This window comes from Lactuca virosa, chromosome 6 (genome assembly GCF_052849685.1).
Source record: "Lactuca virosa cultivar CGN04683 chromosome 6, Lactuca_virosa_CGN04683_v6, whole genome shotgun sequence".
NCBI lineage: Eukaryota > Viridiplantae > Streptophyta > Magnoliopsida > Asterales > Asteraceae > Lactuca > Lactuca virosa.
In genome coordinates this window covers 203,024,784-203,049,801 of record NC_136431.1, presented here as the reverse complement: position 1 = coordinate 203,049,801, position 25,018 = coordinate 203,024,784, and the positions used below count along the sequence as shown (strand labels likewise).

The following is a 25,018-nucleotide window of genomic DNA, read 5'->3' as shown; positions in this document are numbered from 1 at the left end:
CTTGGTGCTTCTGAAGGTGTCACCTTGGAAAGGTTTCATCCGTTCGGAAGTGGGGCAAGCTGGGCCCCCGATTTATCGGTCCCTTCAGGATTACCGCCCGGTTAGGCAAGGTTGCATACCGACTAGATTTACCTGATGAGCTCAGCCAAATCCACAACACTTTCCATGTTTCTCAGCTTCGAAAGTGTGTGGCCGATTATTCCATGGTTATTTCTTTGGACGATATTCAGGTTGATGATCGCCTGAATTATGTTGAGAGAGTAGTGGTGATCTTGGATAAGAAGACTAGGGATGAGCTCTTTTTCCCAAATCCCGATCCCGTACCGGTACCGTACCGGAATCGATACCGAACCGTACCGAGTTTAAAAATATGGGACGGTACTTGGTACTACAAATACATGAAATTCGGGAATCGGTACCGCCGATACCGGTTCTAGTACCGAAAACCAGTACCATTCCCGGTACCGGTACCGGTGATGTTAATTCGGTTCGGTACTCGGGATTGACTTTCGACCAAATTTGGTTTTCGGGAAATCGGGAACGGTACGGGTCGGTACCGGTTCCGTCCCACGCTCATCCCTAAAGAAGACGAAGACCTTGCGCAATAAGGTGGTATCTTTAGTCAAGGTCCAATGGTAACATAGAAAGGGTTCTGAATTGACTTGGGAGCCCGAGGCAGAGATGGGAGAGCATTACCCTGAGCTGTTCACAGCAACGGACTTCGAGGACGAAGTCTAGTTCAAGTGGGGGAGAGCTGTAACACCTTGTTTTCCAGGTATTCCTTGTATACCCTTGTTATGAGAAATGTTGGCAAAATGGGTCCCTTGTAGCATTTGAAGAATAATGCATAGTCGGTTGGACGCTATGTGTCCGTTATGAACGCATGGCGTTGGGGACGCTATGTGTCCATTCTGGACGCTATGCGTTCTCGGTCTTGACCAAAACCCTAATTTTTAGGGTTTGGACCCTATTTAAGCATCCTTAAGTCCCAAGTCTTCTTCCTTTCATCAGCCCCCAGCCCCATTTCGTCCCCAAACAAACCCTAATCCATTTTAGAGCATTCTTGAGCATTTTGTGTGTGTTTTGGTAACCTTGAAGGAGAGAGGAAAAAGAGAAGATCATCTTGAAGGAGTATAACACTTTGGATCCAGAATCACATCATCTTTTGGCATCATTTGGAGGTAAAAAACTATGAACTTGGTTAAGAGTTGATTAGATCTTTTTTAGCCATGAAATGGTGTTCTTTTGGTCCCTTAAGCTTGGTATTATGAGTATGGATTACTCTAATCCATATAAGCTGTCCTTTCAGACATTTTGGAGCATTTAGAAGCATAAAATGTGATCTTGATTAATAGTTTCCTTCCATGCATGAGTTGCAAGGTCTTAATGGGTTAAGTAGTTAGGGTTTTGTGTGTAGGCACTTAATGGCCATGCAAGACCATAAAGTTGGAAACTTTATGGTTAAGGACGTTAGTTTAGGGCTAGATCTGGAATTTGAGCAAAAGAGCTTAAGGATTAAGCTCTTAATGGAAGAAAAGGGGAACATCTGGAGAACGCTATGCGTTCCCCAGGAACACCATGCATTCTGGACGCTATGCGTTCTCAAGCTAAGTTGACTAATTTGACTTTTTGACTTTGACCAAGTTTGACCTAAGGGTATTTCGATTATTTTAAGTTCTATTTGAGATTGGTCGCTATTTGAGGAATAGGTGACGGGTAGAGTTGATATTCGGAGCCGAGACCTATTCAACTATTTGTTCAGACTGAGATGTAAGTCTCCTCTTAGTGCTTGATGTGTCGAAGGCACCAATGCTAGCCCATGAATTATTATTAATTGTATGCTAGTTGTCTCTGTGACTCTTGTATGTGTTGTATGTGTTTGTATGTATACCGGGCCAGGCCCGATGCAAGGTAAGGCCTGATGAGTGTATTGGGTGGGGCCTATCGCATGTTACTGACGGATCTGTTCCAGGCGGAGCCCGATGGTTGTTGGGCAAGGCCCATTTTATGTATGGTATAGGGTATTTTGTGGAACTCACTAAGATCTATGCTTATGGTTTTCAATTTAAGTTTAAGGTACTTCCGATTCAAAGGGGAAGAGCTCGAGATGATTGCATCACACACACCATGATTTTCCTCTTTCTTGACTCTGATGTATTTTGGATGATTTCTGATACACTATGATTTCCTTATGGTTTTGATAAACACATTTGGCTGATGTTTATTTAATATAAAAAAAATTGGTTATGGGTTTTGGGACGTTACATGTACGGTGTATGGCTAGTGTAATTTGCTTATATAGGAAGATTATGCAGTGTTATGGTCATTCCTTATGATGTGCGAGTGGCGAGGTGGAGCAGCGATCCCATAGGGGAACACCAGGGTCGGCCCAAGGAGAGGGCGACCAAAGCGGCGATGCCTAGGGCATCATATTTTTTATAGCTCATGTAGATATGTACATTTTATTTCAGCCACGGTAATCCATTAAACCAAGGTTGTCAAGAACGGGATCTTAACTAAGATCGTTTTGTGTGTCGCAAGATCGTATCTGTAACACCCCGACTCTCAGGTATAAACTTCTCAGTCTTACATTTCCAATTGAAAGGTTGACTTGACGAGTTGGACGCCCTGACTCGTCGAGTAGGCACAGTTTTGGTCGCGGGTTTTAAGTGACCAACTCGACGAGTTGGAGGACAGACTCGACGAGTTGGAGCTGGAGGATGAAACCCTAATTTCTGGGGTTTTGCACCCTATTTAAAGGATCATTAGCCTCCCTTACATCCCCCTTTGAGTCCAGAAACCCTAAATCGCGTTTTCTCCCTATATTTGTGTGTTTTAAGCTTGGAAGGTGGATCTTGGTGAGAGGAGCTTGGAGATCAAGAAGCTTTGAGCAAGGAACAGTTGAGGGATCTGAAATCTACTTCATTTTTGCATCACTTTAAGGTAACAAGTCGTTACCTTGACTTTCCTCCTTCTAGATCTCTTTATGTTAAAGATTAGGGCCATTTTGGCTTGTTTGGTGTTTCATTTTGGGTATTGAACAGATCTGAAGTTGCAACTTTAGATCTAGACTCATCTTGGTTCTTATGGTCATAAAGGTTCAACCTTTAGCAAGATAATGCCTTGTCTTCACTTAGAACCTCTCCTTTAGCTTGATTTTGGCCATTAGCACCTTGCAACTTTACGTAGAAAGTATGCTCTAGGAACTCAGATCTACAATATGGAGCTTTGGGGTGGCTTATAAGCAAATGAATGGGAAAGGATTGAAGAGACTCGACGAGTTGCATGGGCAACTCGGCGAGTCCGATGAAGATTAGCCTTGAAGATTTCTGCATGAACTCGGCGAGTCAGTAGGATGACTCGACGAGCCACTTAGGGTTTCCTCGACTTCTGATCACGCATAGACTCGACGAGTTGGTAGTGAACTCGCAGAGTCAGTGAGGGATTTATGACCTTCTGAACCCTTAAGGAACTCGACGAGTTGCTAGCTGCACTCGACGAGTTGGGTCAACATGGACTGTTGACTTTGACCGTTGACTTTGACTTTGACCAAGGGTTGACTAGTTTGACTTCTGTGGGTATTTTAGTAAATTGGGAATTTATGGGAGTGGTCTCATGGCAAATATAGGTGGTGGAGTACGTGGCTGTGGTTCGAGAGTTTGAGCTTATCACTTCAGTTCGACAGTTGTGAGGTGAGTTTCTTCACTATGCTCAAGGGTCTAAGGCACCAAGGCCGACCCTTTTTGATTGTTACTCTGATATGTTATGCTAGTATGAGCTATTAGATTAGGGTCCTGGTTGATAGGATGGTATTATGATGTTATGATTTGTAGATCAGTATCCTGGTAGATAGGATGATGTTATGCTAGTATGATCGGTTAGATCGGTTTGTATGTCTATAGATTGTTATGTGATTATCTTATATATGTGCACATGTTGATTGGTGGTTGAGGTTCCTCTCCTTTGTGCGAGAGCCAATAGACCTAGGCATTCCAACCCGAAGGTTGTGGGCCGTGAGTATTCCATCCCGAGGATGATTGGGCTCGTAGTATGAGGGCATTCCAACCCGATGGTTGTGGGCCTGGGGTATTTCATCCCGAGGATGACTGGACCTATATATTATTGGCATTCCAACCCGATGGTTGAGGGCCTGGGGTATTCCGACCCGATGGTTGATTGGACCCATAGTATGTTGTTTGTGTTATATGTATGTTGATGTGCGTATGGGTATTTTGAGGGGGGGGGGAACCCACTAAGCTTCGGGCTTACAGTTTCAGTTTTGGTTTCAGGTACCTCGGATGATTGCGGGAAGGCAAAGGCGTGATCGTACAACTCCTCACTTTTTATGATTTTGTTTCTGGGAAACTCTGATATAGAACTATTTTGAAAACAAATTTGTAACAACTGTTGGTTTCTAAATGTTTTAAAAATTAAAATTTTGGCATGATTTTTATGGATGTTACAGATCTTGCTTCATATAGATCCTGGTGAGATCGAATCGTTTTTGGCTTGTAGGATCTTAAAATCGTAAGATCTTTAGCATAGTTGGTAACTTAAGAGTGAGAAGTGGTTGCTAATCAAAAAAGGGAAACCGAAGAGTCGCGACATAAGACGAGGCGACTGTAAGTTTGTAATAGTATAAATTATAAACACTTATAATCAATTTTGTATATCATCTTATAAATTTTTTTCACAAAAGGAAGAGAAAATTATGATGAAAATCCTAACATTCTAGAAAACCAATGTGAGCAAAATCTTATTAATCTTGTCGTGTGTTACTCTTTCTTGCACAAGTCATTGGTTTCTTCTAACCTATTGTTGTTGATGTTTCTCCTTTTAGAGGAATGAAGTTTCTATTGAATGGTTGATACCCCTATTTGTAGGTATAACCCATATTTTTATACTTCGATAGTTTAATCTCCTTTCAAATTTGTGTTTCACTTATTTTTATAGAATATACTCAATATATTTTATTTTAATAATTTTAGTTTTCTGTTATGAATCTCATGTGTGATGAAATGTCCAAATTGGTTTTTAGGGTTGATGTCATTGTTCGGTAACAAACTTTCTCGAATTAGTTTAAATGGCCCTTCAAATTATTTTTTTGGTTTTGTAGGGGCATAATGTGGACGTTGACCAGTTTATTTCATCCTTCTAATATGGAATAACATGTCCACTATGCCACACAATCAATTACAGAAGATGTGGTTGTCCAGTCAGTGTGACGCGGTCGACACATGTCTATCCACTAGAATCCACTTTTCTTTCACTTGATTTCTTCTTCTCAAATACATTAACCATAATTTTATAAATCTCTACCCCCTTATTCTATGCTCAATCATAGGTTATCATTCCCCTTCTTTCTTGATTTGATCCCTCTCTCTCTATGTGTGTGTGTGTGTCTTGGTAGTAAGAACATAAATCGAATCCTCTACTGTGAATCTGAAATTGCACGTAAACAGGGGCTCCAATCGAAGAATATAAGTAAACAAGAACTCGATAATCAGAGGATTTCCAAGGAACCGACAAAAAGGGTTTGCTTTTAGTTCTTTCATGCAGGTTTTCTCCCTTCCCCTTCTTATAATTTCAAAAACCGATTGCAGGTGTGCAAGAGAACAAAGAATAGTGTATGTATTCTTTATGTGTTTGTGATGGTGCGGTTTTCATGGTGGTTTTGTTGGTTGTATAAAGAAAATTAGGGTGGTGTAATGTCCCATTTTCACAACCAATTTTTTTTATTAAGGTAAAACTTCCCAATTTATAAATCCATTGTTAAGAAAACCGTTTATTCCAAATTACATTTATTAAAAATCAGATTATCATAGAAAATGCAGAATCCTCAATGTTGTTGATGACTGTGTACAGTCCCGCCTACGCCTTCATTCAATTACCGATGATACCTGAAACCATAAACAATTGGGTAAGCATGAAGCTTAGTGAGTTTCCCCCAAAATACCCCATACGATAAACATACAAGCATGCATCAGGTCCACTCAACCATCGGGTTGGAATACCCCAGGCCTAGTCAACCTACGGGTCCAGTCATCCTAGGTGGAATACCCCAGGTTGGAATGGCAAAATACAACGGGTCCATTCATCCTCGGGATGGAATACCCCAAGTTGGAATGCCAAAATACAACGGGTCCAGTCATCCTCGGGATGGAATACCCCAGGGTTTGTTGGCCTGCCGCCTCAACCCAACTGCTTTACCAGAGCCTTTGTGTCGTCGGCTTACAACCGGACCGCATCGGGTATCTTGTCCTACAGCACAAAGCAGGGCCGCCTCAACCCACCACTACCATATGTCGACATGTAAACAAACAAGGATCAAGTAGGCACATAACACAGACAAACAACAACCATACACTCACTACCGCCTACTAGTCCTCTCACCACATACAGTCCTGCTACCAGCTAACCTCCATGACATGTGTAACCATAAAGCCAGAGGTGAGATGGCCACCCGAACAGATGATCCTAATCTAGAGCCACAACCAAACAATAAACATGCAAGAAAGCTTAGATCAAGAGTTCTCAGACTATCCTACGTGACCACAGACAGTCCCTAGGGCACTCCACCAGATGATAACCAGTAAGTACAGATAACATATAGATCCAACAGTGCACTATAACATAACAACATCCTACATACCATGATACCGAGCTAACAGATCACTACAGTATAACAACATCCTATCTACCAGGATACAGATCTAGCAGATCACTACGACAACGCAACATACTCGATACCAGGATACAAATCTAGCATATCACTATAGCATAGCAACATACTTGATACCAGAATACAGATCTAATAGGTCACTACAGCATAACAACATACTAAATAGCAATAATCCAAGAAATACATGACCGTATATAATCAGATGTGAGATAAACACCCGGACAGGTGACCTTACTCTAGAACCACAACCAAACAAGGAATAGGTAAGAGAGCCTAGATCAAGATCTGTCAGTCTATCCTACATGACTATATACGGTCCCTAAGGCATCCCTCTACTAACAGATAACCGAAACTAATAGGCCGACATTGGTGCCTTCGACCCACGGTACAATGAGGCGAAATTCACCTGAATTGAAGAACTCTGAACACTGAGATACGACCCCTTTTCAACACTGCTTGCTCCCGCGAATCCACTAACACCGTTACCAGATAGAATCTCAATCAATAGCCCAAAATCCTCAAGTTTGACCCAAAGTCAAACTTGGTCAAAAAGTCAACGGTCAGCAAACCCTCACGACGTGACCATCTATGGTGAGCCACTACAGGACAATATAATCGATTCTGACCACCCTCACGACTTGACATGCATCTTCTCACGTCGTGAGATCTGTCTGAATACCATATTGCTCCAAAAACGTCTTAATCCGTTAAGCCACTAATCCATCTGTTCCAGGAGGCTTCCTAGCACTCCAAGGATCATAAAAATCGATGCTTTAAGGTCTTGTATGTCCAATACAAGACTTGAGCTCAAACTAGGTCATTCATGGAGAAAAAAAAAGATAAATTCTCAAGCATGGACTCAAACATCCTCCAAACTTCAAATCCATGACATACAAGCACCAAGGGACCCTAAGGACCCAAAAAGTTGCCAACTCTATGGAGTCCCAACACTCTAACTCTAAATATCTCTGATAAATATGCATAAAACCTTAGATCTAACAACAAGGAAACATAAAGCTTGGATCTTGATTACTCACATTGGTCCAAAAGTGTGGCTAAAGGTTGCAAATGAAGCCTCCAAGCTGCAACTATGCTTTCATGGTGATATCTTCTTCTTCAAACCTCCAAAACTCCACCAAAAGCTTAAGAAACACAAGGAGAGGCTAGGGTTAGGGTTTTACTGAGTTTAGGGACGAAGGAGGCTGGTTTGGAACCCTAAAATGAAGTTTATGGGGTTTAAATACGATGGAAACCCTAAAAGATCGTGGGCTTGGGCTGCAGCGTACCTCACGTCGTGAGCTCAGCTTAAATTAGAATCTTCATTGTTCGTTGCTCACGTCGTGACCTCTCTATGGCTCACGTCTTAGGTCTTGGTTTTTCCCAAAAACCATGCCTTGACTCCTTGAAACCCTAAATCGACCCGATCTGGAAAACCGGGTGTTACAGGTGGTGTTTGGTTGTTCGGGAAATGGTGAAGGAGGGTGTAAGGGTGTTTGGACTTTGGTGGTTGTTGATTAAGGTGGCATGGGAGATGGTTTATAAGGATGGGATACCACCTTAATAGCCATATTTGATGGTTATGTTGGTTGTCAAACTTATTTATATAGAGCCTACCATAATGGTTGAAAGAGCTCAAAAGAAAATTTTGTTAATTAACAAGTTTTCTTGAAAAAGTTTTTGAGTGAAAAAAAAAAAAAAAAAAGCCTTTCAGAGTAGGAAGAGAGGTTTTATATAGCTTTTTTAAAATAAAAAAGTCTTGACACTTAATAAGGTAGAAATTTTAAGTTTTTAACTATAAGTCTATAATTATATACTTTATAAATAGTCTTAAAACAATTTTTTTTTTCGTTTACCACTTTGATCAAATAACATTTACCCATAATGTTCACTGTCGTAAATTATACTAAGTATATAACAAACTAAAGTGTATCAAAAATATAGAAATTGATAATATAGGGACTATACCGTCCATTTTATCATTATATAGGGTTCTAATATAAACTATACCTGTAACTAAAATCTTGAAGTTCACCTCTTTCTGTTTCTGCGTTGTTGTCTGCTTGTTAACAATAATTTGTCTTGTCGTTGCTTTGTGTGTTTTATTGCACATTCTTCAACAGTCCCATAACTTTTCAAGCTACGTGAATTCCCCAAAACAACCCTCAAAAGTCCCATCTTTATCTCAAATCTTCTTCCCTTTTCCCCCTTTGCCGCTTCCCATTTTTGACTTTAAAACACAGGGAAATCAACTTGTTTTATTCGATTGAAGAACAAGAAATCGGAGTTTATTCGGGAAGGAAATGAGCACAGGAGTAAGCACATTCGTGATCAGATGGATTAATTTTCTGACTATGGTATGCCTGTGAAATTCCCGAACAACTGTTTATAGAAATCTGAAACTTTTGCTTTGCATGCGCTCTAGGTGTTTGTTGAAATGCTTAAACCAGATTTTGCAGCAATCTACAACCTTTTCTTCTCGTTTTATATCTACAAAAGTGCTCACCAATGTTTTTTCATTGTGTAGTTTGTAGCTGTAGGTGTAATTGGTTTTGGCGTGTGGATTAGCGCTCATCATGATGGTTGTAGAAAGTCACTCACTCTTCCAATTTTGGGTCTTGGCGCTCTAATATTCTTGATGTAAGATATCTCCTCACATGTCTTAATCGGGAAAGAAAAACCTTTTTTTTCTGCAAACTTTTCTTTACTAAGTCATGTCCCATTTCTCAGATCAATTATCGGGTTTTTTGGCGCGCTAAAGAACAACTCTATTTTACTATGGATGGTATATTCTTTGCAGTCTCAACTGTTATTGTTACTGTTACTAGTAAATTGTTACTGAAAGTTTATATTATGATGCAGTATTTGATCATGCTTTGCTTGATTTTATTGGGAATTATTTTATTTACAGTATTAGCGTAAGTATATTTCACCTTTCACTATGGAATTCAACCCTCTTTACACATGAACAAAATTATGAAAAAAAAAATCTTTTTTCTTTTTTTGTAGGTTTATTATAACTAACAATGGCACTGGTCATAATGTTGTGGGTTTGAGGTACAATCTAAGTCACAATCTTTTTCACTCTTGTATTAATTACCTTTTGGTTTCTAATTTTCCTTTTTGGTTAGATTTAAGGAGTATCGACTTCAAGATTACAATACATGGTTTCTAAAAGAAGTAAGAAATGATTGTGAATCTAAGATTGTAAACATAAAATCTTGAAAATTAACTTTCTTTTTTTGTTTCTTGATTTTGGGGTTTAGTTGAATAACACACATAACTGGAAGCACTTGCAAACTTGTCTTGTGAAAGCTGATGATTGTAGTAACTTAGCAAAAAGATTCAAGGTTTGTATTTGATTGTTTTAGTTTTGTGGATTTGTTTCAAGAATGTGATGATAATTTTTTTTTTTTTAATTTTATTTTGCAGACTCTTAAACAATATGAATTGGCAAAATTAACTCCCATTGAAGCTGGTTGTTGCAGACCACCATCTGTGTATGTTGGCCAAAGCTCCAAATACAACACCAAACTATTAATAAAAACAGTCAAAAGGGTCGTCCAACTCTCCATTTCGTGTTAGTTCCACCAAATCCGGCGAAAATGACGAAAATACCCCTGAACTTTTTATCGGTTTCACTTTATGTTTTTACAATTTTGAAATCTAAGTGAAGTGCATAACAGTCATTTTAGCATTTTGATCAGAAATCTGTTCAAAATGACGAAAATACCCCTGAACATTAGATTAACTTTACTTGATGTTTTTTACAATTTGAAATCGAACTGCAGGCATAAGGGTCATTTTACCATTTTTCAGTACCATTGTCAGAAATCTGTCAAAAATGACAAAAATACCCTGGCATTCAGATTAACTTCACTTGATCTTTTTACAATTTGAAATCAAATTAAAGGGCGTAATGGTCATTTTACAATGCAGCCGCCATTTTGGTCAGATTTGGTGAAACCTCCTTGATACAATGGGTATCCATGTCTTTTACACTTGCTTTGGTGGGACAAAATTAAATTTTTTTGTCTCACTGACATTGTATATCAAATCCAGTACAATCTGATCTGTCATTTCTTATCCTGTTGAGTGTTGACTAGTCAAAATGTTGTATATATGTATAGGTGTGGCTACCCTGTTGTGAATGCCTCTTACTATGACTTGACCTTCCATCCAATCAGCTCCGATAAAGACTGCAAACTTTACAAGAATCGAAAACCCATCAAGTGCTACAACTGTGATTCCTGCAAGTAAGCTTTTTTTTTTTTTTTTTTTTCATTTCCCATATTTGTCTTATTATTTTTGGCTTATATAATCTTTTATCGTGCATGTATAGAGCGGGAGTAGCAGAATACATGAAAAAAGAATGGCGTGTGGTTGCTATCTTTAACGTGGTCTTGTTTGTTGTCTTGGTAAGTCCCAAATTTTCGATTTTTACTTGAAAATGTCTCAAAATCTTCAACTTATATTTGAACTTGATCTTTGATTGATTGATGTCAGACTATGATATATTTTGTGGGATGTTGTGCGAGACGAAATGCTGCAAGTAGCCATGACAAATCTTGAAACTTGAAGAATTGTGTGATTCTGAATTTTTTTTGCTTTTGATGTAATTGAAAACAAAAGTAATGTAAAGATTTCAAGAAATTTAGTAACAATTCCTTCATTCATGACTCCTTCTCCTTGGTTGATATTTTGGCATTTGCTCAATGATTGTTTCATATGTTTACAAGTTTGTAGAATCACAACGGAATGGCAAACAAGTTTGAGAAATTGCAAATTGGCAAACAAATATGACCTTTTTTTCCTTTCATACTAGACAATAGACATAACAAAAATGCATTCATATATGATTAGCTAGTAACAAAAAATAAAACCAAAATTGCATTCATATAAATAAGCAAAAACAACCAATGTGACTCAACAAATTCTCAATAAAAACTTAAGCAATAAAACACAAACCCATGAAAAAATAAATAAGTCTAATGCTTAGCACGAGAATAGTGATTGTCATTAGGGTTCCTCCTGCCACTAAAAACCGCCATGGCTTTCCTCACAGGTGGTTGCAAAGGCGCCTTCTTATCCGTATGATGAGTAAACATTTCATTTGTAGCAAAAATATCATCCGCCTATAAGTATAAAAACAAAACACAAAACATATATTATATAAGCTTTTATTCATAAACACTTGTGTGACTGTATCATGTATGTGGTTGGGAGGGTAGAATGGTAATTAACTAATTTCACCTCTTTGTTCTTCTTCTTGTTCTTGGGATGCATGAACCTTTGTGGAAGTTGATCCTCACGTAAAATAGGATTCTTTGTTATCGCATCTCTTCCTCCTTGTGGAAGAGGCAAAGAAAACTGCATAAATAAAAGTAAAAGCTCATTATAGCAACCTACTTTACTTTATTGAAGTATTGTAAATGTCATTTAGACACAAGGGCAAAATGGTCATTTCCTTTCGAGAACTAACCTTTGTGCCGCGCACCGATATACGTGGCCTACGACCTGCAATAATAGTTCCGTTTTCACCAACAGTAACAGCCACTTTCCTTAAAGTACCTCCATTCCCACAACTTGGACAAAAAATCCTACCGATTTCCATTGTCACCTTAAAACATGCATGACATTTCAATATCCACCTACAAAAACACAACACAGTACAATATTGTCATGTTCTGTTGTCACTGTCACTGTCACAGTACAATGATGTCATATTCACTTTCAGTTGTCACTGACACTGTCCAATGCATGTCAAACACAGTACAACTCTGTTTACAAAAAAAAAACCACAAACCTGTGAAGCTCACGTATCTGCATTCCACCTGGCGCGACTAACCGTAAGCCCATCTGTAAAATAACATTTTGCATTGCAAAATCAGCAGTGACACACGCGACAGTTGACTCAGAAAGTGATCTTAGCATCCAGCTTTGCTCACTGCTTTCATCATCAACAAATGATGATGCATCAACACTTTCATTCATCTCACTAATGGTTTCTGTTTCCTTTTCTTCATCATCTACAACAACCCAATTAGTCTCATCATTTTCAGAAGCTTTTAAAGACTCTTCTTCAAGCCTCATTTGATCTAAAACTGTCGAAAGATCTTCATCGCCATTGTTTCTTTCTTCTGAATTTTCATCGATCAGATCCGGGCATTTAGTATCATCAGTATGGTCTTCATTTTGGTTTTGCAAGTTTGCATCATTTTGAATATCCTTTTCAGTTGCTGACTCATACATTTCACGTCTAGCTTTCCTCCTTAAGAACCTCCTATGAGTGCTTCGACTAACAGCAGGAAGCCAATCATCTGTATCATCATCAAATTCCCCCTGAGATGCATCAATCCCATCTGCTACATTCTTTTTCCCTTCGATAACAATCTCTTTCTTCTTAGGGAAATACTTTCGATTCTCATTATATTGTGGTTCAGACCCATTTGCTGATGTGGAATCTTCATTGCTTTGATCTTTGTCTCCAGGAAGAATGTTCATGTTCAGATCTTTCAGAGGAAGGATTCTTGAATCGGGTCCTGATCCATCTCCAACTGTGTGTTCTAAAGCTTCCCATTGAGCTAAGTTAGGCACATTGGATCCCCATCCTGGTAATTCTTTCTCAGGAAGCCTCTTTACATTAACTGTGCGAATAGGTGGAGGGATATCTCGAAGATGGCTAGTTCCATGGATTTGGGACTCCAAGGTATGAGTCAAAGCAATGAGTTTGAGATCAACATCTGAGAGTGTTTGTAGATCTCCAGTTGCTCTTGCAAAGCTTACCACTGAAAAACGGGACACAAAAAGACATTTTCAGAAAACAGAATGCAAAATTTTTTGAATTTCTGCATCCTCTATATGTAATCAAAATGGAAAAAGTAGATTTGGTTACACTGAGTAGTTGCATAAAGACTGCTTTGATTAGCAAGTAATAACACAGATCAATAGCCTGCTATCAAATTGTATTAATCAATGGGTTTCTCTCACCTTGAAGAATATCTCAGCAAGGATATTTGATGTATTGAAAGGAATCACTTATAAGTTTGGGAAAAAGTCTATATGATCCAAACAACATATTGCTTTAACTATAGATTAGACGCCTGATAGTTCTTATAAAACCATGACTTGTATTCTAAAAGACTAAAACCATTAATTACTTCAATCAATCGTGTAAAAAAATCACAAATTTTAACAATTAAGCTTCCTCTGTTCGAGTAGTTAATTGAACTGGAAAAAAGGTGTTAACACGGACCTTTTTTAAGTGATTCAGGGGAAGGTTCCATGGTGTCGACGGTGAACGGTAGGAAATTGAGGCGGTGCCGAGAAGTAGGGTCCCGTACTTCCTGGATAACATCGGAAACGGAGACAAACTTGTCGGCAGAGTTGTGAAGCTGTTCTCCTCCTTGTATGATGGCGTTTGCATCCACCACGGCGACGGCAATGCCTTTGGTGGACTTACAGCTTCCGACAAGAGCTGCAGCGGCCGATTGTGACTGATCATGGTGGTGATTATTAGGGTTTTGCGGTGGAGGGTTTTGCTTTACAATGTTGCTCCAGTGAGTCGATTTTGGCACCTCCATGGTTTTGACTGTCTGCGAATAATAGAGCAAAACCCTAGCAATATATTAGAGGGTTTCTTTTCTTGTTTTATATTAATTAAAAATGAAAAGGAGAAGATAAATATAGATTAAACATAAAATATAGATATAGATAAACATATAAAAAAGGGAATTCGAGTAATCTAACCATTTTTTTTTGTTTTTTTTTTAAATATAACAACTTTTTTTTTTTTTTGAAAACTAACAATTTGGTCCGGAATGGGTCATTCCGGATTCGAAAACTAGCACAAACTCAATATTGTAGCTCAATGTTATATATGGGTCCCGCACACAAAAATCTAGAATAAGCGTTCAAGAATTTGCAAATCCGAAGCAAGATCTACCCGCATTTCGGACCAAATTTTCAACATGAATTCGTCAAACTAAGTAAGTTTAACACTTTAAGTTAATTTGCGTTTGATTTTATAAAACGATTTACGTATTCCAGAATTGTCTGGAATGGTCCGTAATACGGGGAATAACTCTGGAATATTATGATTGAATCTGAATTATCCTTTTTTTTGTTTTTCTCGTTGTATGTGTATAATCTCGTGTAAGTACTTTGTAGTGTGTTTTGGATCGCTTGTTTTAGTCCGAAATTAGGTATTGTAGGGGTTCCGAAATGGTAATGTAGGTCCGGAACACGAAGAACGTGGTCCGGAACCCGATGAACTATTCTAGAATGATGTTACGGAATATCAATCTTGAATAACTATACTTATAATTATTTTCTAAGTATTGTTTAATAACTCATGTTAGTCCAAAGACGAGTTTGCGTGGATGTTGTTAAAAAAAATGGGTTTTACGGACGACAAAGTTGTATTCCATTTACAATAGCTTTCGGAATTACGTCCGATAATTGTAAAATCGAAAAACAATAATTTTATAAATTTAATTTATTTTTATGGTAATGTATTAAAATATTCTTGGAATTTTATTTTTGCAGATAAAAAACGAAGATGTTGAGTTTCAAAATAAGATAAAATAAATAAATAAACCAACAAAGGCACCTATAAAATTAAGAAAGAAATCAGAAAATATGTTAAACTTAAATTGAAAGTAGATAGAAGTCCGAAAGATGGCACTAGAGCAAATGCAGACATTATGATAGACTAGTTGCAATTATGTTCTTTTTGTTGTGGATATGTTTCACCAAGTGTTTATTATTATTATTAAATACTTTATGCACGTTGGTTTTTAAATAATATATTAATATAATTTAGGTATATTCTATTTTCGGTCTCCAACATCCAGTGACTCGAACGATGAGGATGAGTTACCTATAGAGGATGCTATACCACGTCTTGAAGACGAGCAACAACATCTTGTTGATACGATTGCATTAGAAATGATTCGTGATTATCAACGTGCGAAACAACGAATGGTAATATTGGAAATCTCGTTACCGCCTTCACCCGCTGAGGGGCGGAAAAAAGTAGCATTGTATAACATGCAAATGCTCCTCATTACCATGTCTGAAGATATACGACAATTTGTGAACACAATGGACATCATCGAAGAAACATGTAGGACAACTCCAACTATAAAAGATCGAGTCGAATTGACTGATAATGGTTTCAAACTAACTGAGACCTACATGGAATTATTTGAAAATCATGTAGAAACGGCTAGTTTACATCGGATGCAAGCTCTCAGTTATCGGCCATAAATGTAATCTAATTTTAAATATGAATATTGTAATGTCTTTTGAAACTAAATTTTGTAAAATGAACGATATGATTATCTAAAATGATAGTTATCCTTTTTTCATTAACATTATTGCAAAGAGCGTTATACATCCTAATACATACTTAGATTGGTTTCCACAAATTAGGAAATTGTAATGGATACATATTTTGTTCCCGGTCAATAAAATCTCCTCCAATTCCAACAACATCTGTTAGACGGTCCCGCTCTGCATGAAGCTTATTGATCTCCTCATTTGCATTTTCAATCCACTTCTTAGCTTGTTTCACTTCTTTCATAGCTTCAACTACCCATTTTTCTTTTTCATTTACTTGTTCCGCTAGATCGTCTGCACGTTGATTTAGTGTGTAACTTCTTTCAGGGCCCCCTTCGTTTGCTTCTTCAGCAGCCTTTATAGTTTGGAAAACGTCATCAGACATTTTATCCGGGAGTGGGAAATATGGGCCTTCCGAAAACGGGTTATTATCTGAACAAACATAACAATCTTCTTCTTCACAATGCCAAACACCATCGTGAGATGAACTCATTCCAAAAAAAATTCTACATTTAGGATGCATGCTAGGTGCATTTTAAGGTCCAAAAGCAATGTCCGGAACAAGTGTCTAAAATAGCCATTCTGGAAAGTGGCTCCGGAATGGGGTTTCAGAATGAGGTTCTGAAATACTGTCAGGAATCTATGGCATTTACTATTCGGAATGACTACACATATTGTCAGCAATCTATGACTTTTACTGTTGGGAATGTACACATATGTTAGGATTCTATAACAATTATTGTTCTGAATGACAACACATAGTGCGGGCCATGAATACAGGGTCAAAGCCTATGCGGATGCATGCTAGGTGCATTTAAGGTACAAAAGCAATGTTTGGAACAAGGGTACGAAATAGCCATTCCGGAATGTGGCTCTAGAATGCGGTTCCGAAATGAGGGTCTGAAATATTGTCAAGAATCCATGACATTTACTGTTCAGAATGACTACACATGTTTTCAGGAATCTATAACTTTTACTATTCGGAATGACTACACATATGTCAGGAATTTATGATAATTATTGTTCCAAATTTAGGTTCTGAAATAGCAATCCCGAATTGTGGCTCCAGAATGTGTTTTTGGAATAGTGTCAGGAATCTATGGTCGTAGTAAATGTCATTATATAAAGGAATTCAAGCGTCCAAACTCTTTACCTTGTTAAATTTACTACTAAAAATTCATTTCTCATAATCCAAAGAAATGGCATATTGCGATTGTGGCTCTCAAGGTATTATAAGGACATCAACGACTAGAAATAACTCTGGACGGCTTTTTTACACTTGTCCTAAAGAGGTATGTGGGTTATCCTTTCATTATTTTTCTTTGAATTAATAGTACTTTACACAATATACGTCATGTATTTGATCTTAAATTTTCAGGGACCACAGTATGCGTTTATCTGTTGGGTTGACAAAACAAAAGACAATAATTCATTGATTATCAGTAACTTATTTCGATCGAAGAAGAAACTTGAAACCCAAAATATTCACTTGAAGATAGCATTAATTTGTAGTTGGATTTTCTTTTTTGGAATTATCGTGTATAAGTTGTAAGATTTATGTTCATCAACTAAGTTTCTGTAACGCTTATTACTTAATCTATGTAATATATAATGTTTGCTTGTTTGTTATTATTACTATGGTACTTGTAAATTATGTTTTTTCTATCTTTGTAATATGTAACAAATATTAGGGCAATAATAATATTCTCCATTACACAATGCAAAACAATTACAAACATAATTAATTCCAATTATATTGGCAATAAAACAAACATCAAAGGGTCCGATATTTCCCATTCTGATGGAGGGGAAAGATGGTGCACAGTTTGTGACTGATAGGCAGTCTGAAACACATCACCCCCAGTAATATATTTGAACCATATCAGGTAATTCATAGATGTTCGAATGATGTGATGCCAAAATAGCATGACCGCAAGCTATACCCAAACTACGCCATCTCCAACATGAACATGTATGACGGTTCAGATCAACAACACAAGTTTTTTAAAATCAAAAACTCGATAAATGTCGTACGGGAGCGTAGACGGGATCTCTGGCGGGATCTTTGTTGCTTGCCACCAAATAGACTTTTGCATCATTTTATGAAGCACCATTTCAGCATACAGGGTGAGTACGTTAGTCAACCTCCCTGAAAAGTAAATATGATCAAATAAGGTTTTTGTACAAGTAATTAAATAATTTAATATTGCACCCAGTATTTTACCTCCCATTAAATTGTGTTGCCTCGGTAAGCATTATTATTGGTACATTGCATTGATTTACCGATAACACAAAATAAATTCAGGAACAACAATGTTGACTACATTCCAATGGATGTTAGGAAAATAGGCACTTGCCCATTTCGCATGACCGATGTTAGCAAGCATTTCACGAGCGTCAGGGGTCAGCCAAAGGAAGTTTTCTTCAAAATCAGACACATTATATGATTTGGTTGTCATCCAAAATAAAGGTTGTAATGTTCTACCAGAGATGCCTTTTGTGCGCATATACTTCAACACACCTTTAGAAGTATACCCATGATAAGAATTTGAGAATACATGCTCTATGCAAGAACTATCGAAATCGTCTGTATTTGTTATCAATGACACTTCCCTACCTTGTCTAAGAGCTTCTTTTAACCTCATCAGGAACCAAGTACAACACTAGAGATTATTTTCCACGGACAGACCAATGATATAGGGAGTGTATGGTTGTTCCCGTTAATAGCAACCGCCATAAACATTGTTTTTAGGTAGTGTCCACTAAGAGGGACACTACCTATGAAGATGACAGGCAAGAAGTGTGGCATCCTAGAATTTAGGTCTAAAATTGTAGACAATCAGTTCACCGCGAACCACTATGTAATCTGACTTATTGAGCTTTAATGCATATTTTGAAAAATATATAGACTTATTACAACTATTATAAGATACCAGATGGTATCTTACTTCCAATTCTGAAAAAATTTCAAACGAATCGAACAACTTAAACTTCAACCCTAGTTAATACGTCTGAAGAGCTGCAATTTTGAATTAAGCAGTTGTGAGCGAAGCAAACATTCAAGTCTCGTGGTACATGTTAACCTGTTCCCAAAAATATAAAGAACATTCAAAACGGATTTCATATGCAAAAGATACGACCATTATAAGACACCAAACAAGTATAACATTGATTTTCTTTAAATCTGCTAAAACCATTTTTATCCGTTGAGGCACTTCCACACCTCAGATGGATATTCCAAGAGCGTTTTTGTGATGGGTTTTGCGCATTCTAACACTCCTAAGTGTACATGCAACCCTAAATACCTTGGATCTATGTTTTCTCTATTATACATGTAATTATGAACTTTCCAAGGTATTACCCTATCTAGCATACAATACTTGATACTTGGGTAATCAAATGGATAGAATACATACCTTTGTTTGATGTAGCTTGTCTCCATGAAGCTTGAGTGCCTAGTGCCCCAAGTGTGACACCTCAAATGGTTCACACAACACCAAATGCACATGGAATGACTTGAGAGAAATGGAACACTCCTTGAAATCGTCTAGCCCTCATATTCACACATTAGTCCACGATTTCTTGAGCCATGGGATTCTTTTATATGGTGGCTATTAGGGTTACACCATTTAACTCATAACTTTACCCATTCCTTATGCTCCATGGATTTTAACCTCCATGGAGTATCCATGGGTCACCCCATGGACTTAGTCCAACATAAGAAATCTTGGATCACAAGCCCACATATATAAGAATGAATGATTTACACAATCAACCCATATATTTAATTAGTCTCCTTTTGATCACTTAATTAATTCCAAATTAATTCTTGATCAATACTAATTAAATAACCTTATTAATATATTAGAACTTATAATATATTAACCAACCTTAAGTGTTATTTCTCTCATTATAGTCTATCCAAATGCATGATGCCATGCAACCCAAATGGACCATGCCGGGTCGGGTCAAGTCTTACCAATTATAGTTATGGACTTAGACATTAATCCAACAGTCTCCCACTTGGATAAGTCTAAAACTATTATTGCGTATGACTTCAGGAACCGATCAGCAATCGTAGCTCTCAAAAGCTTCTGTCGAACTCTGACCTTGTCGATGAACTCTAACCTTTGTCAATGACTTGTCCATTAGATAAGGGATCATATATTCCTCCATTCTAGATATCATATGGACTGAGACATGGATTATCAATCATTCTCTTTGTCCATTTGTTGTTTCCCGATTTCCGATTCATGATGACTGACTGATTGAACAAATCAAATCAGTCCTGGCTTGGCCAAGCACTCACATGTATCATCTTTAAATCATCGAGGGGCCCACAGATATCGCTTTTATCCCGAAGGTAAAAGGAATGGATAAACTTCGACTCATATGGCTTGTTCTACTACTTGTTGAATCATACACAAAGGCACGTTTTATAACATCGAGTTACCGAATGCGTTTTCGTGCAATCAATGTACAACCAACTCATAGTAACAACTCATATCTCTAGGTTTGAAGAATATAAGATATTATCGTCTCATGATCACTCGTGATAAAATCCATGAAGTGATTCAAATGAGCGCGGGTTGAATCCAATACTCAGAACTTATGAGCACTCATGAGTGTTGTAGCACCACTTTGTCCACCAACTTGGACCTCTACAAACCAACCCATGACAGTCTTGATTCATATCTACTTCCAACATATGACCGACTGTGGATGGTTTGAATAACTTAATCATTCAGGAAGAGCGACTTAGTTATTCTGGAAGTCAAAACATGCAAAGTGAAACACAAGAATAAATGAATCAAATATGGTATCAAACCCTATGAATATAAATAAACACTTTTATTTATCACCATATTGATTACTCATTATTCATTGTTTCGGTTTTATCAACTTTATACTTGAATTAAAATCACTAGTTGTCCCATGCTCCAAGCATGTACACTATGTTTTTCTTAAACAATAGCTTTGACATACACCAAGTATGCACTCTATGTTTGTCTATGATCCTTACTTTGTGAAATAAACCAATTGAACATAATTTCAATGATTCTAATTTCACACTCCCAAATCCTTATCGAAAAATGTGAGAATTTCAAATTCCTATCATTTATCGAAATTTGTTTAGATTTTAAACTTATATGCACTGACCCTCCTATAATGAATATGTACAAAGTCACAAAGACTTGTCAACAGTCATTATAAGGTATTCCAATGGAGATCAACTCCATGGAAACTAAGTCTCATATTCAAAGTACATTGCTTTGGACATGCTTCTTGCATTAAGTTTTCTAATCTTACACAGATAACTTCCACCTATGGAGACAACTCCATATTCTCATTTTGACTATCACTTCTGAATAAGAGATGCCTCTTTTCAGAATATGTCAATATGGTCCTTCCAAAATTAGCACTATACTTCCAACTGTCCCTGAGCAACCAATCTTTGGTAAACCTCAGATTGTCCTCGACAATTGCTTAATCATTTTAGTCATATCCAATTCTAGACCTTTTCCCTTCTTAATGCCTCTGGGCATTTGGAAAAATTTAGAAATGACAAATATTATAGCACATGCAATCGATCCTGTACCCAAAGCAAACGGTACACGATTCATGATGTCTCACATAAAGACATGATTCTAGACCAGTCTTTTGCTACAATATTTTTATTTGCCATGTTTTCAAAATTTGACTATGAAGAGGGATGCCGTAATCATAATCAAATTTTGAGAACGCAATATATAGAATTTCCTTAAGTTGAACCAATCCAACATGAAATTCATATATATATATTCTTGACTAAAGATGATTAAGGTCTCAATCTAAGCCTTTAGAACTGAAATGAAGTATATCCTCTCCCTTAATTATAGCAAAACAACTTTTTCAATCCCTGCAGCCTCACGAATTGAAACTTTTGTTTTCTATAATTAACATTGCTAACTTGCAACACTAACAATAATTATGATGCTCCCACTAACATGATGATTATTAGCATAACACTTATGCTCCCACTAGCTTTGACATGTACTCAGAAATCAGATGGACTTCTAGAAATCAATACTTTATTGACTTTCTTACCAAAGTTCAGATTTCTGATACGAGATACTTTGATAAAACTTTATCAAAATCATACACCTTTCCTTAGATAGCATGCATGTGTGTCTAAACAATTTCAGAACTATGAAAAGGGATGTCGTAATCATAGTCTCAATTGTTTAGACCTTTTGCAGTCTGCTTCAAATCTACTTGGTGGAAGTGTTTCCTCACCATCATTTTCATGAATCGGAGAGAAACCTTATGACCCTTAGATTTTATGGTGTATGTGTTCTTATCCATGTGAATCGTCAAAACCATAGTCACAAGACAAGGATAATGACAAATCCAAACTCATATGGACTGAACTTATGCAATCTTAACTTCTTGCCACCTGGCAGTACAAGGCCTGCCATTGCTTCCAAGTTGTTATGCAACCAATTGAGAACTTTCAGAACTCCTATGCAAAGCCAACTTTAACTGGAATGGGCACAGAATATGTCAACATGATAGGTTATAAACCTCAAGTCGTGTGCTAGTGAAGAACCTCAGGTTTTATTCTTGATTAGTTCTTGAAATTCTTTTTAGGATCTTTAAGACTCCCACTGTCCTCTTGACATATAAGACTATCTTGCCAAATATTCAAGAGATAGTGCAGATTCTTTATCAAGACATACACTTCACACAATTGGCCTTAGTTGGTCTTTGTTTAATCCAAAACATCACAACTTACCAACTTCAAATGTACAAGAGTAGGACACTTTTACTCTTACATTTGACAAGTGTTATAAACCTTTCTTTAAGATATGTCACTCAACTTATAGTCTTGGAGTATGACTCTAAGACTTGTTTTGAAACGAAGTATGACTCATCTTCTTGATTTAACCATTTCAACAATTCATGACTCCTCTTCTTAGTCATAAGAATGCACTAAGATGTCCTTAGAAGACCAATTGTGATGTGGTTCTTTAATCATTAAGATGATCACAAAACATGATACTAAAGTACTCTCCCATCTTTTCAGATTTGAGAAACTTTTATCTGTCTGCCTAATTTGATTCTTCCCATTCGTTCTGCCATACATTGAGACTTTTCCAATGTTTCAGAATTATACTTAAACTTGTAAGTATAACCATATTTACTAAAATTTAGTAAATCATGACGAATAGTCTTAACGAGCTTTGTGGTGGACTTGACCAGTGCACAAGAATGTGTACTCGATCCCTTTAGTCCTTAACTTGACTCACACATCCATGTGAACAAGTCTTAATTTTCCAATGCTTGAAAGTTCTCATTCATCATACTATTCAACTTGCATGATTCCAAGTTTCTATCCAACTGAAGCCTTGGGAATGAGAATCTTTCCTTATTTGGTAAATTATGACACTACCACAAACGAAAGAATCAAGTCCATTTTTTTTCAAATATTGCTATCAATGGAATCATATAAACAACCATTTTTCACAAATGCCACTTGTAAGGATATTTAAAATAAATATAAAATTAAAAACTTTTATTTTATTTCAAAACTTTGCGGAAAAAACTTATCCTTATAGTGCAAATGCATACGGAAAAACTTGTTGTTATCTATTCCTAAGCAATATATCATAACTCCTAAGTAACAGCTTCAAAATTCTGATGTGATCGAAATCCACCTACGCGATCAGAATCAGCATATACTTCCTTTAAGCTTTCTCTCTATTCTTTGATTCTTAAAACATCAACATGTGACCCAGTCACATCATGTAATGAGGATCTTAGAATAGAAACTTAACAGAGTTAGATAATGGGGTCTACCTGAAGTAGAGTTAGACTTATTGACTTTAACATCCTTAGGTAAACTTGGCAGCTTTGCAATCAACGCCCCTTCCTTTGGCAAAATAAACATATGGACCCTTTGGTAATAGGACTATCTCAGACGTAGCCTTTCTCCTTACCATTTGGTCAACCGGGTTGACTATGGCCAATCCCTTTCCATTGGGAAGAGAATGCTTTTTCTGGATTTCCAGTGTCACCATTGTCACTGTCCATAAAGTTTTTGGGAAGTTGATCTTCTAATCAAATTTGCTTTACTATCGTTCCAAATCATTGCTGATTCAGCAGCACCAAGCAAATAGATATGATCATTAAGGTTCATGTCATAGTCTGTTTCATAGTAGTCCCAAAGGAACTCACTATGTGAGTTAGAAAGTGATTGAACATCCAACTTTCTCAAGACTTTGACACCCAACTCTCCCAGCTTGTCAATATGTGACTTCATCTCTAAGATGTGATCACACATAGACCTTGCTTGCCATTAGGGCTTGAGTGACCTTGAACTTGTGGGTTAGGGAGAATAATTGGAGGAGGTGGAGGAAGTAAAGTTCCAAGAGATTTTGGGAAGATCATAGATGTCTGAACTAGACATCTTTTGGGAGATATTCAAGATAGTTGATCTAAAGTCCTTAATATAACACCCAATATGAAATATTAAGGCTAGGATCCAACAACCTATTTATAACTGGAAGAGGGATGCCGTAATCCGAGTTATAAAATAGTTGAAGGTAGGTAAATGACGATTTACCAATTTCCACCATGAAAAACGAAATAATGTAATTAGGTTTTTAATTGGATTTGAAACTCCTAGATCTTTTGAGATTCATTGAACTTTTCAATGGCATGTTTCAATCTCGAGTGTGCCCTTCAGGTTTTGTGACTGGGATGCCGAGGATCACAAAACAAGGTGTGAAGTAACCATGCGAATATACTTGGTACCCTTAATATTTACCCCTCAATCGATGTGCCGGTTAACCACACGAGCTCCACCGATACTATGATAAATATTAAGTTACCATTTGCCTACTTTGTTAAATCCAGGTTAGTGTGCCGGTTAACCACACACGCTCCACTAACGGTTTAAACAAAGTGCAAAGTGTAATTTCATGGATTAGCACCTTATTCACATTTTCCTAAGTA

The 25,018-nt window shown here is 37.2% G+C and overlaps 2 protein-coding genes across 2 annotated transcripts; one reads left to right on the top strand and one right to left on the bottom strand.

The window, feature by feature from the left end:
* Positions 1–8,729: 8,729 nt before the first annotated feature.
* On the top strand, positions 8,730–11,355 carry TET10 (tetraspanin10). Its single transcript, XM_079055123.1, has 11 exons — positions 8,730–9,036; positions 9,207–9,319; positions 9,410–9,464; positions 9,542–9,597; positions 9,689–9,736; positions 9,811–9,859; positions 9,946–10,029; positions 10,112–10,179; positions 10,810–10,935; positions 11,022–11,097; positions 11,186–11,355. The coding sequence occupies exons 1-11, from the start codon at positions 8,983–8,985 to the stop codon at positions 11,249–11,251; spliced, it is 795 nt and encodes a 264-aa protein (XP_078911249.1). The 5' UTR covers positions 8,730–8,982; the 3' UTR covers positions 11,252–11,355.
* A 191-nt stretch (positions 11,356–11,546) lies between these two features.
* On the bottom strand, positions 11,547–14,306 carry LOC145119456 (RNA-binding NOB1-like protein). Its single transcript, XM_079055122.1, has 5 exons — positions 13,935–14,306; positions 12,486–13,467; positions 12,162–12,330; positions 11,933–12,049; positions 11,547–11,814 (listed from the first exon to the last, which is right to left on the bottom strand). Exons 1-5 carry the CDS (start codon positions 14,260–14,262, stop codon positions 11,668–11,670), a joined length of 1,743 nt encoding a protein of 580 aa, XP_078911248.1. The 5' UTR covers positions 14,263–14,306; the 3' UTR covers positions 11,547–11,667.
* Between the last annotated feature and the right edge of the window lie 10,712 nt (positions 14,307–25,018).

Coding starts and splice junctions, on each gene's coding strand:
- LOC145119456 (XM_079055122.1), bottom strand. CDS start 14,262: ATGGAGGTGCCAAAATCGACTCACTGGAGCAACATTGTAAAGCAAAAC. Junction 12,050..12,161: donor TATCGGTGCGCGGCACAAAG/GTTAGTTCTCGA, acceptor TTATTTATGCAG/TTTTCTTTGCCTCTTCCACA. Junction 11,815..11,932: donor ACAAGAAGAAGAACAAAGAG/GTGAAATTAGTT, acceptor TTATACTTATAG/GCGGATGATATTTTTGCTAC.
- TET10 (XM_079055123.1), top strand. CDS start 8,983: ATGAGCACAGGAGTAAGCACATTCGTGATCAGATGGATTAATTTTCTG. Junction 9,037..9,206: donor GGATTAATTTTCTGACTATG/GTATGCCTGTGA, acceptor TTCATTGTGTAG/TTTGTAGCTGTAGGTGTAAT. Junction 10,180..10,809: donor TGTTGCAGACCACCATCTGT/GTATGTTGGCCA, acceptor ATATATGTATAG/GTGTGGCTACCCTGTTGTGA.